The sequence below is a fragment of the Haemaphysalis longicornis genome, unplaced genomic scaffold (genome assembly GCF_048455015.1).
Source record: "Haemaphysalis longicornis isolate Haplotype H1 unplaced genomic scaffold, Haemaphysalis longicornis Haplotype H1 scaffold_7, whole genome shotgun sequence".
In the NCBI taxonomy this organism is placed as follows: Eukaryota; Metazoa; Arthropoda; class Arachnida; order Ixodida; family Ixodidae; genus Haemaphysalis; species Haemaphysalis longicornis.
The window spans coordinates 60,256,678-60,272,375 of NW_027526422.1; the positions used below are offsets into that span (position 1 = coordinate 60,256,678).

General features: G+C 45.4%; 1 protein-coding gene across 2 annotated transcripts; it reads left to right on the top strand.

The window, feature by feature from the left end:
• Positions 1 to 72: 72 nt before the first annotated feature.
• On the top strand, positions 73 to 5,057 carry LOC144145773 (REST corepressor 3-like). Of its 2 annotated transcripts, none has more exons than XM_077677501.1 (2): positions 73 to 258; positions 437 to 2,430. In XM_077677501.1, the coding sequence occupies exon 2, from the start codon at positions 466 to 468 to the stop codon at positions 1,741 to 1,743; it is 1,278 nt and encodes a 425-aa protein (XP_077533627.1). In that variant the 5' UTR covers positions 73 to 258; positions 437 to 465; the 3' UTR covers positions 1,744 to 2,430. The 2 variants fall into 2 exon arrangements, with proteins under 2 accessions (XP_077533627.1, XP_077533626.1); XM_077677500.1 differs by having other exon boundaries at positions 85 to 258; positions 2,376 to 5,057.
• Positions 5,058 to 15,698: the final 10,641 nt, after the last annotated feature.

The following is a 15,698-nucleotide window of genomic DNA, read 5'->3' on the forward strand; positions in this document are numbered from 1 at the left end:
TATAAATTGCTGTTTTAGTTCTTATTACGACGTTAACACTGAACTCTTTCTTGGCGCGTAGTTTTATTGCATCCTCTCGCGCATGCAAATCGATGTGGTATTTGCGTGGTTGGTTTGGTAACAGTTTATTATCGTGGTGAGTGCTCTTTACAGTTAAGATTAGCCTTTGCTGGGAAACGTGGTCCCCATATTCCACTCAAAGGTGTGATACGGCCGGCGTTTAACCATCAGTGATTAGCGTCCATCCCTGGCTAAAGGGTAAGTGGAGTTCGTGGCTTGAGCTTTGTAATCAGCGCGGCTCGGCGTGGTCCCGAAAGCGGGAAAAACGGTTTTTGGTGATTGGTTGTGCATGAGTGTAGCCGTTTGCAACGATAACGCGGTGAAAGCATTAGGTCGGTTACAATTTCTGACTGCGCCACCGCCTAATTTTCTCCAGACGTCGGAGCGGCGCTTCTGGCCGGAAACATGGTGCTTGCTGATGAAGAGCCTCGGGAAGACCGCCAATTTCAAGTCGCAGAAACTGAAACTTTAGACGCTCCTGCCGTCGTTGCCGACGAAAGCGTCGCTGCTACCGGTCGACCGCGGAGGAAGTACGCCATTCGAGTTGGCGATGAATACCAGGCGGAGGTGCCGGATACTCTGTCCGCAAACGACTGCGGTCCCGACAAAGCCATCCTGGTCTGGGCGCCGTGTAACGGCGTCCCGGACAGCACGTTGGAGGAATACACTGCGCTCGCGAACTACAAGTACGGCTTCAGTATGGAGCAAGCCCTCGGCTTGCTGTTCTTTCACGATTACGACGTGTCCAAGGCGACTTCCGACCTTGAAAACTTCGTGCCTACCGCGGACGAATACTCTCCATATGACTGGACGATGTTCGAGAACGCCTTTGACATCTACAACAAGAACTTTCGCCGGATACAACGCCTGCTTCCGCACAAGACCATTTCCAGCCTGGTGAACCACTACTACCTGTGGAAGCAGACCCGCATGCGCGCTAGCCTCCTAGACTGGCACGCGCACCGCCTGCCAGGAGCGACCAGTGGAAGCGACTCGGGGAAAGACTGCCTTGCGGCTGAGAAACCAGCATCGTCCAGCGGTACTTGCACCAACTGTTTGGCCACCATGAACCGTCTGCGCATTTCTAGCTGGGGCAACCTCTGCAGCTGCTGCCTTGAGCACATGACCCGTGTCAATGGCCACGAGAAGGCAGCTGCTGCGACTGAGTACAGCAAGCCCCGCAGTGCTAAATGCACAAAGGCTACCCGAGCAAGGAGACAGCGCATGCTGCCAATTCAGTTCAAGCCAGAAGACATTGAAACTCTGCGTGCAGCAGCGCTGGAAGAAGGGCAAGGTGGTACTGTCCTGGGTGCACTAGACCGTGACATTGTAGACCTTCGCAAACAGGTGCAGAAGAACAAGCAGCTAATCAGCCAGCTGCCGCATATCACTTGCACGAGCATCGACGCCTTCCGTCCCCCCAAGACCAACGTGCGGCCCAGTCCACGATGGACGCAGAACGAGCTCTTCATCACTGTGCAAGCGATTCGCAAGTATGGCCACGACTGCAGCGCAATAGCAGCGGTCATTGGCAACAAGACGGAGGCACACGTGCGCGAACTCCTCGCAGGTGACTGCGACCTGATCCGGCTGGTTGACATCGCTCAAGAGTTTGATGCTGCCTACGGCATCTCTGCTGTGCAGAAGGACGATGGCGAAGTGGAATGCGTGATACTGGATTAGTTTCTATGCATGACAGCAATATTGGTCAGCCTTAACTGTTCGAAAGAAATATTTTTGTATTTGTTGCGGACTGTATTGTGAAGTCCCTAGTCCATTACGCTCAGGGCTACCAGCTGTTCCGTTAACTGAACACTGGAATTGTGATAATCAGTGCAATTATTTTTGCGAATGTTCCAAGTTTATCGTGTCTTGGTGCTGTGAAAAGCTTTACAGGCATTTTTTATAAATATTTCTTTTGTACTTATCGTATGTACCATTGTTATTTTTTTGTGTGTTTTTTACATTGTGTCTGGCATTTTCCATGCTTAGGTCTTGCATGGTATAAGTATGTGCACAGAGTTGGGAGGTTTCAACTATTTAAATCATATTATTGAACTGGAAACTAGCTCTTGTGTTGTTTTTCATGAAGCAGTCTAGTTTTGTTTGAATGTTTTGTAGTTAAAGCACACTTCATCATGTTTATCTCTGGCATTTCTCTGGGACCAACTTTATTTCAGGAATGCCATAGAAAGAAAATATAGAAAAAAAATCAATCAAAAACAAAGAAAGGCACCAATCAGGAGAAAGTGGACTGTGGTAACCTTGCTTCCATTCCAAAAGCTAGTGTAACATCTTGTTTTCTTCCCTTTCAGAAATCTTGATCAACGGAAACGTGTCATCACCGGCTTTGTTAATTCTCGTGAGACTGCACTCGGCATGGAAGGCGGGTTGCCTAGTGTTGCCGGCGACTTTGTCGAAGACTATTTGGAGCATACATGGCGAAGGCGGGCTGCGCATTACAGGCGGCGGCTGAGGAATTTTTTCATGCCTTCTGGTATGAGGGGCACATTCCGCAACTTAAGCGCGCTAGCCGATGGGGAGCCTTCCCATCAGGAGGAGTCGGAAGACCAGGACAGCCGCTCCCGCTGTCGGAAGTGTCTGGACTTCATCGCTTCGCTACGGCTTGAAACGTTCTTTTTCCTGTACACGCTCGCGTACACCATGCAGTATGCCACGACAGCCAATCTGATCGAGTTGAAGGCCTGCTACCAAGTTCTGAATGAGACCAAGGACGTTTGTGAGAGCTTGGCCGCGCATACGAAAGAAAACACCAAGATCCGCAATGTCGCCACCCTGTACACTATATACCAGTCCCTTGTCGGGTTTCTACCCGGTGCACTGGTCACCCTTGTCGTAGCTAGCTGGTGCGACGAATCGGGAAGGTTTAAGATTCCGATCTGTGTTTCTGTATTCGGGAGCATGCTTAAGATTTCAGGAGAGCTAGTGACCGCAGTGTACGTTGGAGCCCCCATTTATTTAAATCTCATCTGCGCCATACCGGAGGGCATTTTCGGGGGCCTTCCGGCAGTCCTGATGTCGTCCTACACCATTACAGCTCTCTCGTCGTCTAGGAAGCAGAGGACCATGCGGTTCTTCACCCTGCAGATAGCGTTTGTACTTGCACTGCCGGTCGGCCAGCTGATCACTGCCCTTACGTTCGAGAAATCGGGGACGTACGTGCCCCTCATGGGGTCTTCGCTAGGCATCCTGGCTCTATCTTTGTTCTGGGTATTGCTTCTTGTGAGAGACACAGCACCATGTGCACCGGAAGCTCCCGGAACTGTCGAGGAACCCGCACCGCGGTCTTCCGGTCTGCCGTCTTCCAGCGCGAGGCCGTACAAGCTGGTCAAGCACCTCTTCAGCACGCGCCACCTTGTGGGCAGTGTTCGCACCGTCCTGGGCCGACATTACGATGTGGACCGGTTCAGGATCCCGCTGCTAGTCTTCTCTGTCTTCCTCCTGGTCCTGAACAGTCAGACGTCTTTCATGGGCTACTTTTATGCCAAGAAGCAGTTCAGCTGGACCTTCTCTCAATACATGGTGATCACAGCTGCCTTTTCGCTGGCCAGTGTGCTGGTTCTCATTCCTCTCCTGGTGCTGTTTCTACGTTGGCTGCCAAATCAGGAGTACGGCCTTGCCGTCGTTGGCATCGTGGGCGTTGGGGCCAAAAACATTCTCCATGCGTCGTCGGGAGCGGCTGGCAGTCCGCTGTTCTTTCTCGGCTACGGCTTTGGGATGCTCAGCAACATTGCACCCGCTTGCATTCGCTCGCATGTATCGAGGCTTCTGCCGGACGCCGAGTACGGCAGGCTCTTCTCGGTGATGGCTGCGTGCGAGGCCCTTGCTCCTCTTTTGGGGCGTGTGGTGTTCGAGCGGCTCTTCGGGTTGTCCAAGGGCTTCTTTGCGGGCCTGTCGTTTGTTGTGGGGCTGCTCTTTTTGATCCTCCCACTGGCTGTTGTCGTCTACTTCTGGCGCAAGCGTCAGAATGAGTATGTTGTCATGGCCGAAGACCCGGCAGCGGAAAATGAAAATCCCAGGGTTTAATTTTGCTCTCTCTATTTTTATTTTTTTTACCCTTTCTGTTTGTGCTACCTGTTTGCATTCACGGTGTCTTCATTGGCGTGTTTGCAGAAGTGCAATTTCACGTGCTGTAAATTGACCATGTGTTGGCATTATCTATGTTTGTATTTTTTTTTTCGCCTTTTTTTCTGGCGTTATTATCCACGAAGCATGTAGTTTTGTTATCTGTGCGTTTCGTGGAAGCATTTAAGGGTCCTGCTGACCAGTGGCTTTCTGAGGATTTCAGCCAATCACTGGACAGTGTGTCAAGTTCATGAAAATAGTTGGTCGGATAGTCATACCTTTTAGGCATGTGCCTTACTGATAAACGTTGTTGCTTTTGAATGCTGCATTTTAATCTCTAATGGAGGTTGTGCCATTTTTGTACTTTGCTAATACTCTCATTATAGTTCTTTTTCTTTTCTTTTTTTTTTTTTTTTTTCCGGTGTCTGGAAAATTGGACAATCCTGCACACTTCTGAAGCATTTGCCGAAAGCTGAGGAGGAGTTGTGAACCAATCGCCTGTGGTTGTTTCGTTGTTTTTATAAACCACATAGTCACGCTTTTCAGAGACAGAAAAGCTTTTAATTTTTACATCTGTCTTCAGTAGTCATGTTATTTATTTACATATCGGTGAGAATTGCCACTAACACTCCTTGCAAGTCACTTCCGGGGACAAAGATGTTGATGCCTCAGTTCTAGTTAGTGTTCTAAACTTCTACAAAGTGTACACAGTTGCCGAGCCTTGTAACTATGTGCGGAGAAGTGATGGGCAGAGTTTTCATATTGCGCCACATTGTTCTGATTTCGCTTTGTTTGTTAGCAACCGTTTTTCAAGCTGCCATCTCCAGCTCATTTTTGTTGTCCAACGCCCTGTTACACCTGTTGGGCATGCTTGTGACCTGTGATGCAGTAAAGATTATGCCAAAGCTGCCTACCTTTGTGTGTCCGTCTCCTGAAAGCGGAATGCTATCTAAGTGGTCCTCACAGGGACCTCTTTCCAATTGTGCGATATGCTCACTGTGTCTCGGATGCAGCGACTTCTAAATCCGTAGCATTCCGGATTTGAATCTGGTGTATGACTGCGTTTGCTGTAGAACAAGTTTCCAGGTACCCTGATAGTTGTTTGTCTGATATGAATTTGTGGCATGCATGTTATCAGACGTAGCAACACCGGTTACCTCGCCCCAAATCGTGTGCATTGTGAGCAAGATACAATTATGAAGCCATTCTTGTAGACTGTACCATATTTATTCAATTGTAAGGGAAGGGTGCAGTTTGTAAAGGGAAAAAAATCGCCATATAGGTATATACACTGAGCTTTAAATATAAACCGGGATATGACAGACTACAGATTTTGGAAAAAAAGCCTCGCCTTGATTAAATGCGGGATTTAAACCTGAAAGCTGCAATGTGTATAAATGAAGGAAAAGGTCTCGGCCTACACCTACCCTGCTTAGTTGTCTTTTTTGAAAATAACAGCACTTGTGTACAAACACACTGGTGTTTTTTGTCAAACCGTAACAACTAGGGCATATGGAGTTGGCACATAGGATGTGTGTGTGCCTTCATTAGCATGAATTAGCTACATTAGCTAGAAACTGCTGAGAAATGGTGAGAAGTGGAAGCTACATGACATTTAATATCATCATGCATAATGCGAGCTACATTAGTAGTTTAATAAAAAGTTGAGCTTGTGCAGAACGCAAGCTTTTGTGATGGTGGATTGCTTGTTCATACTTGAAAGAGGGCTGCATCTTAGCTATGTTCAGTGAATGATGTCCAAAATGAGAGCAGAAATCTGCATTTTTGCACCCTGCTGCATTTTAACTTTTATTGTTCACTCGCTATGTGTGATGGATTACGTAACACAACGTGATGTGAATTCTGAACAGGTCTGCATTTTTTCATGGCATTAGTGACTGTTTAACATTGTGGAAAAGTTCGAAGCTGCATGAATGCAGGACTTCCCATGGTGTTATGAATACTATTGCATTTAAATGATGATCTCTGCAGCAAACAAGTTCTACACCCTAATATTCAGGGTGGCAGAGGGTGTAGTATTATGTATGACATATATAAATTCAGATTTATGTTCACATACTTCCCATAATCTAAAATTGATTGATTGATTGCAGGGGTTAATGTGCTGACGTAACGCAGGCGATGAGGCGCGCCGTAGTGGAGGGCTCCGGATTAATTTTGACCACCTGGGGATCTTTAACGTGCGCCGAAATCTCGTACACATGGGCGTTTTTGCTTTTCGCCTCCACCAGAAAAGCGGCCGGGAATCGAGCATCGCAACGCCTTAGCCACTGAGCCACTGCGGCGGGTTAAAAAAAGGAATATCCTATGCTTGCAATTAGTGCAGGAGTATGATGTGTTCTTGCTTTTGATTGGTATGAATAAGGCATATTTTCTTTTTGTAGAGCTAAATAGGCCAATGTGTTGATAGAAATCTTATTGATTTTGCTGCGACTTTTGTGTGCGTGAGAATTGATCGCTGCTTACGAAGTCCACTTGCAGGTGTGATTGACAAAGAAGTAATTCTGGGCCCGACAGAATTATTTTACATGGCCCAACGTAGCAGTTAGTAATTGCTTTGAAATGGGAAAGCAGCCCCCTAGGCAAAATTTATGATGGCTATAAAAAAATTGTAAAAGCCTGATGGAAGAGATTTTCATTGTTCCCTTTTGCTGCAAGGTGGAAGCAAGTGGTTGCCAGTTCAGAACAACTGAAAATTTTTGTAGGTTGTGTACATTTTAATCCTGTCCGTTTGAATCCTGTGATGGATCTCAGCTGTTATTGAAGAATTACATTTTACAATTTTATCTGCAATTTTATTATTTTAATTACAATTTTATCTGCACCTATAGGGTTGTTTGTTTTCGGGTTTTATATTTTTAAAAATCAGGGCATAATAATCGGTTGGTATTCTTCAGACTGATAATGGGGAGAAATAAGGGTTTTTTGTATAAAGCCATCCCGAAATTCAGGCTTTTCCGGTTTAAATATTCAGATGCACCAAGTGATATCAGTTTATTTTATTAAGTATCACGAGCTTCTTAACTTTAGTGCGCTAAAATTGGTGTTTGTTAGAAGCCGGTAATCTGTGGGACATCAGGGTTTTAGTTCTAGTAACAACTCTGAAATTTAATGCAAATCAGTAATGATGACAATAAGAGCATTTATAACTGCTAAGACATCAAACATTTTATTCGCGAAAAGCTGGTCATCGATTTTTTCCACATCCTTGTTTACACACATAATCTGTTTACACAACATGTCGGTCTCCCTTCGAGACCTGTCCGACCATTGAATGTATCTCGGCTGGGAAAAAATCCTCTCGACATTACACCTCCCATTAGCTAGGCACAATAATGTCAATGCGGCATTTGCCAGCCTGGGGTAGCGAGCAGTAGTCACGCCATGGACTCAATGAGTTCGGAAGCTGTGTTCGTGGGGCTTGCTTCCCGCAAGTATTGGTTGAGAACGGCGTACCGTCCATCCACAATGGACCTTTTTCCAGTACCGATCCTCCTAGCGGCCGCCACGCCGAACTAAAATTGGCAGCAATGCACGCCCACAAAACGTCGAGCTTTCGTAGAACTCGTCCACAAAAAATATCCTGGTACTGTAGCCCCTTCCGCACCAACCGGTCACCCGTGCCTTTCACGTGAATGTCACCGTAGCAGGCGTCGTTCCCGTGACTAATTCGCAGTGGTTGGAGCGCCCCTTTTTCTTTACTTTTTTTCATTTTTGTTACTCCCCCACTGGCTTGTATGTGCTTCCAGTGTCAGCCTCAAATGTATTTGCCCCTTTCCCTAGAAAGCCCTTTTTGTGTGCACTTACGAACCCACTTCGAGCTGTTGAAAGAGAAAAAATAAAAACGCGCAGCTCTGGACAGCATAGCCTCTCCCCAAACAGAAAGCTGGGGGGGGGGGGCGCCCGTTTGTTTATTTCGCCGGAGGCTACTGCCAAGAATGGCGGACCAGCAGCCCGCGCATGCGCAGATCGCTACTGGAAAAAGGTCCATTGTGCAGATCACGACTTTGGAAATTTCCATTCGGGGAGAAATCGGGTTTAACTTGATTCTCCTAAACCGTGGTCTGGGTGTAAGAATCTGCTAAATTCGGGTCTTACCCGAAAGCAAACAACCCTACATATATATTGTGTACGCTTTGTATGTGCATCTGTATCTACACATGCAAACATGTATGAAATTTAAAAATGGCAGGTGGCCTTCCCCCAAGAAATTCACGTAGCGCATGGATTGGAAGAATCAACGTTCCAACTGATAAACAAGGGAGCAAATTAACTGGCCTTGCCAGTGCAAAAGACGCGTCTACGGCGCACCGCGCGCGCTGTCATACCCCCGCGCGGTACAAATCTCCCTGGCGGGTTGACTCGTCAAGATGAGGTCCTGCTCAGACGTCTTCGCCTGGGAGTCGCCCTCACGCCAGCTGTGACGAGGTCCTGGCCTCCTCAATACCATGCCCCGTTCAACTCCACCTGCCCCTTTTGCCCCGCTCCAGTTGACCAGGCTACAGCAGAGCAGCTGGTGTGGAGTTGTCCTGCTCTGCGAAGCCTACGCGCTGTGCACATCGCCACCTGCGGCCCGCGCCCCGGACGTCCGCCAGACTTCATGGCGTGGATACAAAGACCCCATCATGGCCCCCTGCTCCGATTCCTTCGGGGATCTGAGGTGTATCTATACATTTAGTTTCCCTTATGCTGAATAGCAAACTTCCGCAATAAAAAAATTAAAAAAAATCTGGCTGTATAGGAGGTGTATTCGTGGATACCACTTCGATGGAAGGAAACATTGGTAAGGTGCAGCTATACACGTGCTGGGAAATAAGGTTTGCCCTTAGCAGAATTTTACGTCAAAAAAATGCGCCAGCTGCCCAGCTTTGATTATAGTGGCCTCTGAAAACGCAGGCTATAGTAACAGCTGGATAACACTCGGGAATGGTTTGCGCCCAGACTTGTGACGATTTTTTCATTTGTTGTGATGTGTGTTACCTTTGTACCGCCAGGGAGATATATTAAGCAACCTTTTCTTCGAACATGACTGCAATTGCCAGTGCAGAAAATAGGACCTCCCTACAGGGGGGAAGGAAGGAAAGAGAGGGTAGTATGTAAAAAAATTTCAGTTACACTCCATGATGGCCATTTCAAACATCAGAGCATTAAGCTATGGACCATAATTAAGCTATAGGTTTTCAGGTACATGGAAAAAATTCAGGCGCGTAGTCAAGCCAAGGTTGACAAAAGTGCCTAATTTTATATTCAGAAAAATGAATGTTCGAGTATATGCTTGTTGCGTAAAATTATATCTCCAATCAGAACTTCTGTCTCCTTATGCACTGAAAACGAGCTTTTGCTCAGCAAGAAGATGGGATGTTGGGAATTAACCTTTGAAGCAGGATGCCTGGCAATGCTGGCGTGGCAAAGTGTTGGCACAGTGGAAACAATAGGAACAGATTGATTGATCGTAGGGCTTAACGCGCCGACGCAACGCAGGTGATGAGGCGCGCCGTAGCGAAGGGTACACACGGGATTTTTTGCTTTTCGCCTCCATCAGAAAAGCGGCCGCCGCGGCCGGGAATTGAACCCGCGACCTTGTGCTCAGCAGCACAACGCCTTAGCCACTGAGCCACCGCGGCAGGTCGATAGGAACAGAAATAAATCTAGGTTTATTTCTGTTGGAAAATTATTGGCAAAAGCGTGAAATACGACAAGTGATCAGTGCTTGTCTGGACAAAAAACACAAAGTGTTTTTTCTCTGGGGTACATTTTTTCTTTGAGGAAAAATATAAGCCATTTGAGATTTTGATTCTGAAAGTACACACACGTAATAGCGATGTATTGATTGATTGTCTTTATTGAGCATGAAGGATTGTATTTCAGAATAAAGGGATAATAAGGAAGCATATGCTAGGTGGTTGGCACGACCTCGTGCCTCCACTCATGGAGGCTGTCTTGTCGGGAGGTTTGTCGGGTTCTCGATCCTCAGGCTGTTTACAGAAACGGCGTACTAGCATGCAGCAACCACTTTCCAAAGCAAAGGTAATTCGCTAAAAACTAATTAAAGATATATATATATATATATATATATATATATATATATAGCGAATCAAAATAGGAAATGAGGGGCTCGTAGAAATAACACAGAAATAAGGTTTGGCAGTCAAGAAAACCTCGGACAGCAAAGGGGAGGTTGTGGTATATATAGGTCATTGAAACAGATAAAGAATTTGGAAAGAAAGAAAGAAAGCGGAGAAAAAATGCCACTACGGAGAAAAAAATAACCACTACGCTACTTGCCGCCGGTAGCGTAGTGGTTATCGCACCAGACCGGTATTCTGGAGGTCGTGGGTTCGGATCCCACCTGGCGGGAATTTTTTCTCCGCTTTCTTTCCAAATTCTTTATCTGTTTCAATGACCTACCACAACCTCCCCTTTGCTTTCCGAGGTTTTCTTGACTGCCAAACCTTATTTCTGCGTTATATATATATCAGGGTGTCGAACCGGAACCGAACCGGTATTTTTTCCGGAACTGAACCCGAACCGTTATTTTTTGAGCACGCTGAACCCGAACCGGAACTGAACCGGAAAAAGAAATAACGGTTACCGGTTCATGCCGAAACGGTTCGACCCTCTGTTGTTGATATTGCACAGTCAATGCAATTCATGTCTTTTTTTCTTTCACGTACCATCAACTTCGTACCCGCTCACGCCCTTTCCCCTCAAGACAATTGAACACTATCACGCTCTATGTAACAGGGGAAACGAATGAGCACCAATGTAGCATTGGTCTGTTGCTGCTGGAGGCGCGAGCGTAGTGCAAGCTGACCAAACGAAATGTCATCTTGCAGGGGATATAAAACGACTTTGCCCTTCTGCGACTTCATAGCAATCAGGCTGCACGAGTGCTCCACTGCGCAACAGCGAAAGTTCACACCCGATGTGTGCAAACTTTTTGCATTTTATAATTTGTTTAAAAGGTCCGACACCTGCAAATATTAATACTTGATAAGTGTGACAGCAGGAGCTGCTCAGTGGCTAAGCCGTTTGCCCAACTCGCTACATTGCTTCTACTGGTAATCGTTCTGGAGGGGAGTACTGCTGTGGACGAATTAAAGAGCGTCTACCCAAAAAGTCCCATCTCATGCTCCACGTGTCAAATTTCCCTTTCATTTTGTAACCGCATTATCTGTTATAAGATTCCGCAATGTAGCACACGGAACGATGGTAGGGGTTCAGGCGGTACGATGACATACTGATTGTAATGCACACTTTCGGTATCGCAAAAGGAATTGCAGTGGTCCGAGCAATAATGCAGTGACTGAGCGTTAACTAAAGCTTACTAGTGCGGCTAACACATTCGATAAGATGACAGCTAACAAATTATTCAGGGTGACCAAATATTGTAATTCATTGGTAGAATTTATGTGCCTGTTGTAGGATTTTTCTGTTTGGTTACAAATATAAAAAATGTGCACCATTGGTATTAAGCGCTGGTATTTGAACACGCCACTACGCCGGACTAAATTTAAGGCTTCAAGGTTAGCGTGATGGGCGATTGCATAGCGACAATTGCGATTTCAACAAAAAAGGAAGGGACAGAAAATATATCCTACCATCATATCTCTTGGCGTTGGCTTTATGAATACTTGCTAGGACAACATAAAGTCTGAGCGATAAAGAAGGTGGTAAATCATCGCCACTTCATGTGTTTTTCTAATATCTCCTAATTGTTTAAAGTTTCATTTCCAATTGCGCCACTGCCCTTGGGGAGTAGCAGCATTTTGAATGTTAGTTTGTGTTTTGATTTGACGGTCGTTTTAAACTAGTAAATGTGTTTTTTTCTAATTTCAGTGATAATTCAACTCATCGAACCGGTTCGCGAACCGGTTCGGTACGTGATTTTGTCGAACCGGAACTGAACCGGAACGAAATTATTTCACCCGAACCGTAACCGAACCGGTATTTTTTTTGGTTCGACACCCTGAATACACGTCAAAAAAATGCGCCAGCTGCCCAGCTTTGATTATAGTGGCCTCTGAAAACGCAGGCTATAGTAACAGCTGGATAACACTCGGGAATGGTTTGCGCCCAGACTTGTGACGATTTTTTCATTTGTTGTGATGTGTGTTACCTTTGTACCGCCAGGGAGATATATTAAGCAACCTTTTCTTCGAACATGACTGCAATTGCCAGTGCAGAAAATAGGACCTCCCTACAGGGGGGAAGGAAGGAAAGAGAGGGTAGTATGTAAAAAAATTTCAGTTACACTCCATGATGGCCATTTCAAACATCAGAGCATTAAGCTATGGACCATAATTAAGCTATAGGTTTTCAGGTACATGGAAAAAATTCAGGCGCGTAGTCAAGCCAAGGTTGACAAAAGTGCCTAATTTTATATTCAGAAAAATGAATGTTCGAGTATATGCTTGTTGCGTAAAATTATATCTCCAATCAGAACTTCTGTCTCCTTATGCACTGAAAACGAGCTTTTGCTCAGCAAGAAGATGGGATGTTGGGAATTAACCTTTGAAGCAGGATGCCTGGCAATGCTGGCGTGGCAAAGTGTTGGCACAGTGGAAACAATAGGAACAGATTGATTGATCGTAGGGCTTAACGCGCCGACGCAACGCAGGTGATGAGGCGCGCCGTAGCGAAGGGTACACACGGGATTTTTTGCTTTTCGCCTCCATCAGAAAAGCGGCCGCCGCGGCCGGGAATTGAACCCGCGACCTTGTGCTCAGCAGCACAACGCCTTAGCCACTGAGCCACCGCGGCAGGTCGATAGGAACAGAAATAAATCTAGGTTTATTTCTGTTGGAAAATTATTGGCAAAAGCGTGAAATACGACAAGTGATCAGTGCTTGTCTGGACAAAAAACACAAAGTGTTTTTTCTCTGGGGTACATTTTTTCTTTGAGGAAAAATATAAGCCATTTGAGATTTTGATTCTGAAAGTACACACACGTAATAGCGATGTATTGATTGATTGTCTTTATTGAGCATGAAGGATTGTATTTCAGAATAAAGGGATAATAAGGAAGCATATGCTAGGTGGTTGGCACGACCTCGTGCCTCCACTCATGGAGGCTGTCTTGTCGGGAGGTTTGTCGGGTTCTCGATCCTCAGGCTGTTTACAGAAACGGCGTACTAGCATGCAGCAACCACTTTCCAAAGCAAAGGTAATTCGCTAAAAACTAATTAAAGATATATATATATATATATATATATATATATATATATATATATATATATATATAGCGAATCAAAATAGGAAATGAGGGGCTCGTAGAAATAACACAGAAATAAGGTTTGGCAGTCAAGAAAACCTCGGACAGCAAAGGGGAGGTTGTGGTATATATAGGTCATTGAAACAGATAAAGAATTTGGAAAGAAAGAAAGAAAGCGGAGAAAAAATGCCACTACGGAGAAAAAAACCACTACGCTACTTGCCGCCGGTAGCGTAGTGGTTATCGCACCAGACCGGTATTCTGGAGGTCGTGGGTTCGGATCCCACCTGGCGGGAATTTTTTCTCCGCTTTCTTTCCAAATTCTTTATCTGTTTCAATGACCTACCACAACCTCCCCTTTGCTTTCCGAGGTTTTCTTGACTGCCAAACCTTATTTCTGCGTTATATATATATCAGGGTGTCGAACCGGAACCGAACCGGTATTTTTTCCGGAACTGAACCCGAACCGTTATTTTTTGAGCACGCTGAACCCGAACCGGAACTGAACCGGAAAAAGAAATAACGGTTACCGGTTCATGCCGAAACGGTTCGACCCTCTGTTGTTGATATTGCACAGTCAATGCAATTCATGTCTTTTTTTCTTTCACGTACCATCAACTTCGTACCCGCTCACGCCCTTTCCCCTCAAGACAATTGAACACTATCACGCTCTATGTAACAGGGGAAACGAATGAGCACCAATGTAGCATTGGTCTGTTGCTGCTGGAGGCGCGAGCGTAGTGCAAGCTGACCAAACGAAATGTCATCTTGCAGGGGATATAAAACGACTTTGCCCTTCTGCGACTTCATAGCAATCAGGCTGCACGAGTGCTCCACTGCGCAACAGCGAAAGTTCACACCCGATGTGTGCAAACTTTTTGCATTTTATAATTTGTTTAAAAGGTCCGACACCTGCAAATATTAATACTTGATAAGTGTGACAGCAGGAGCTGCTCAGTGGCTAAGCCGTTTGCCCAACTCGCTACATTGCTTCTACTGGTAATCGTTCTGGAGGGGAGTACTGCTGTGGACGAATTAAAGAGCGTCTACCCAAAAAGTCCCATCTCATGCTCCACGTGTCAAATTTCCCTTTCATTTTGTAACCGCATTATCTGTTATAAGATTCCGCAATGTAGCACACGGAACGATGGTAGGGGTTCAGGCGGTACGATGACATACTGATTGTAATGCACACTTTCGGTATCGCAAAAGGATTTGCAGTGGTCCGAGCAATAATGCAGTGACTGAGCGTTAACTAAAGCTTACTAGTGCGGCTAACACATTCGATAAGATGACAGCTAACAAATTATTCAGGGTGACCAAATATTGTAATTCATTGGTAGAATTTATGTGCCTGTTGTAGGATTTTTCTGTTTGGTTACAAATATAAAAAATGTGCACCATTGGTATTAAGCGCTGGTATTTGAACACGCCACTACGCCGGACTAAATTTAAGGCTTCAAGGTTAGCGTGATGGGCGATTGCATAGCGACAATTGCGATTTCAACAAAAAAGGAAGGGACAGAAAATATATCCTACCATCATATCTCTTGGCGTTGGCTTTATGAATACTTGCTAGGACAACATAAAGTCTGAGCGATAAAGAAGGTGGTAAATCATCGCCACTTCATGTGTTTTTCTAATATCTCCTAATTGTTTAAAGTTTCATTTCCAATTGCGCCACTGCCCTTGGGGAGTAGCAGCATTTTGAATGTTAGTTTGTGTTTTGATTTAACGGTCGTTTTAAACTAGTAAATGTGTTTTTTTCTAATTTCAGTGATAATTCAACTCATCGAACCGGTTCGCGAACCGGTTCGGTACGTGATTTTGTCGAACCGGAACTGAACCGGAACGAAATTATTTCACCCGAACCGTAACCGAACCGGTATTTTTTTTGGTTCGACACCCTGAATACACTGAGGTGCCACTCCACTGCTCCACTGGTGCAAGAGAGGTTTTTAGGCTTTGGTACAGTTGCTTCTTTATTTAAAAACTAATGTACCTAGCCTTGTGCTCTTTATCATAGAGTCAATGCCTAAAAACAGGCCTTGTAAGTTCGTACTCAATCAAAATAGGTTTGTAAAGCAGCCTCTGGTGTCATGGTCGTGCAAAAAGCTGTGTGCTGAAAACTAAACACAAAGTTTGGTTGAATTCTTCCGCAATGCTTACAAGAAGATTACTCAAGGGCATGAAAGAGGCTGTTGCTTTTGTGTGCACAATTTGGACATAATCTCTTCTCATAGATGAAATGTATAGAAATTGTGAAAGGACGCAAATAATTGCGGTTGGACAAGTTGATGCCTCAAGCAATGCACCC

Bases quoted from the DNA above. Each gene is read 5' to 3' on its own strand.
- LOC144145773 (XM_077677500.1), top strand. From the start codon at position 2,440: ATGGAAGGCGGGTTGCCTAGTGTTGCCGGCGACTTTGTCGAAGACTAT.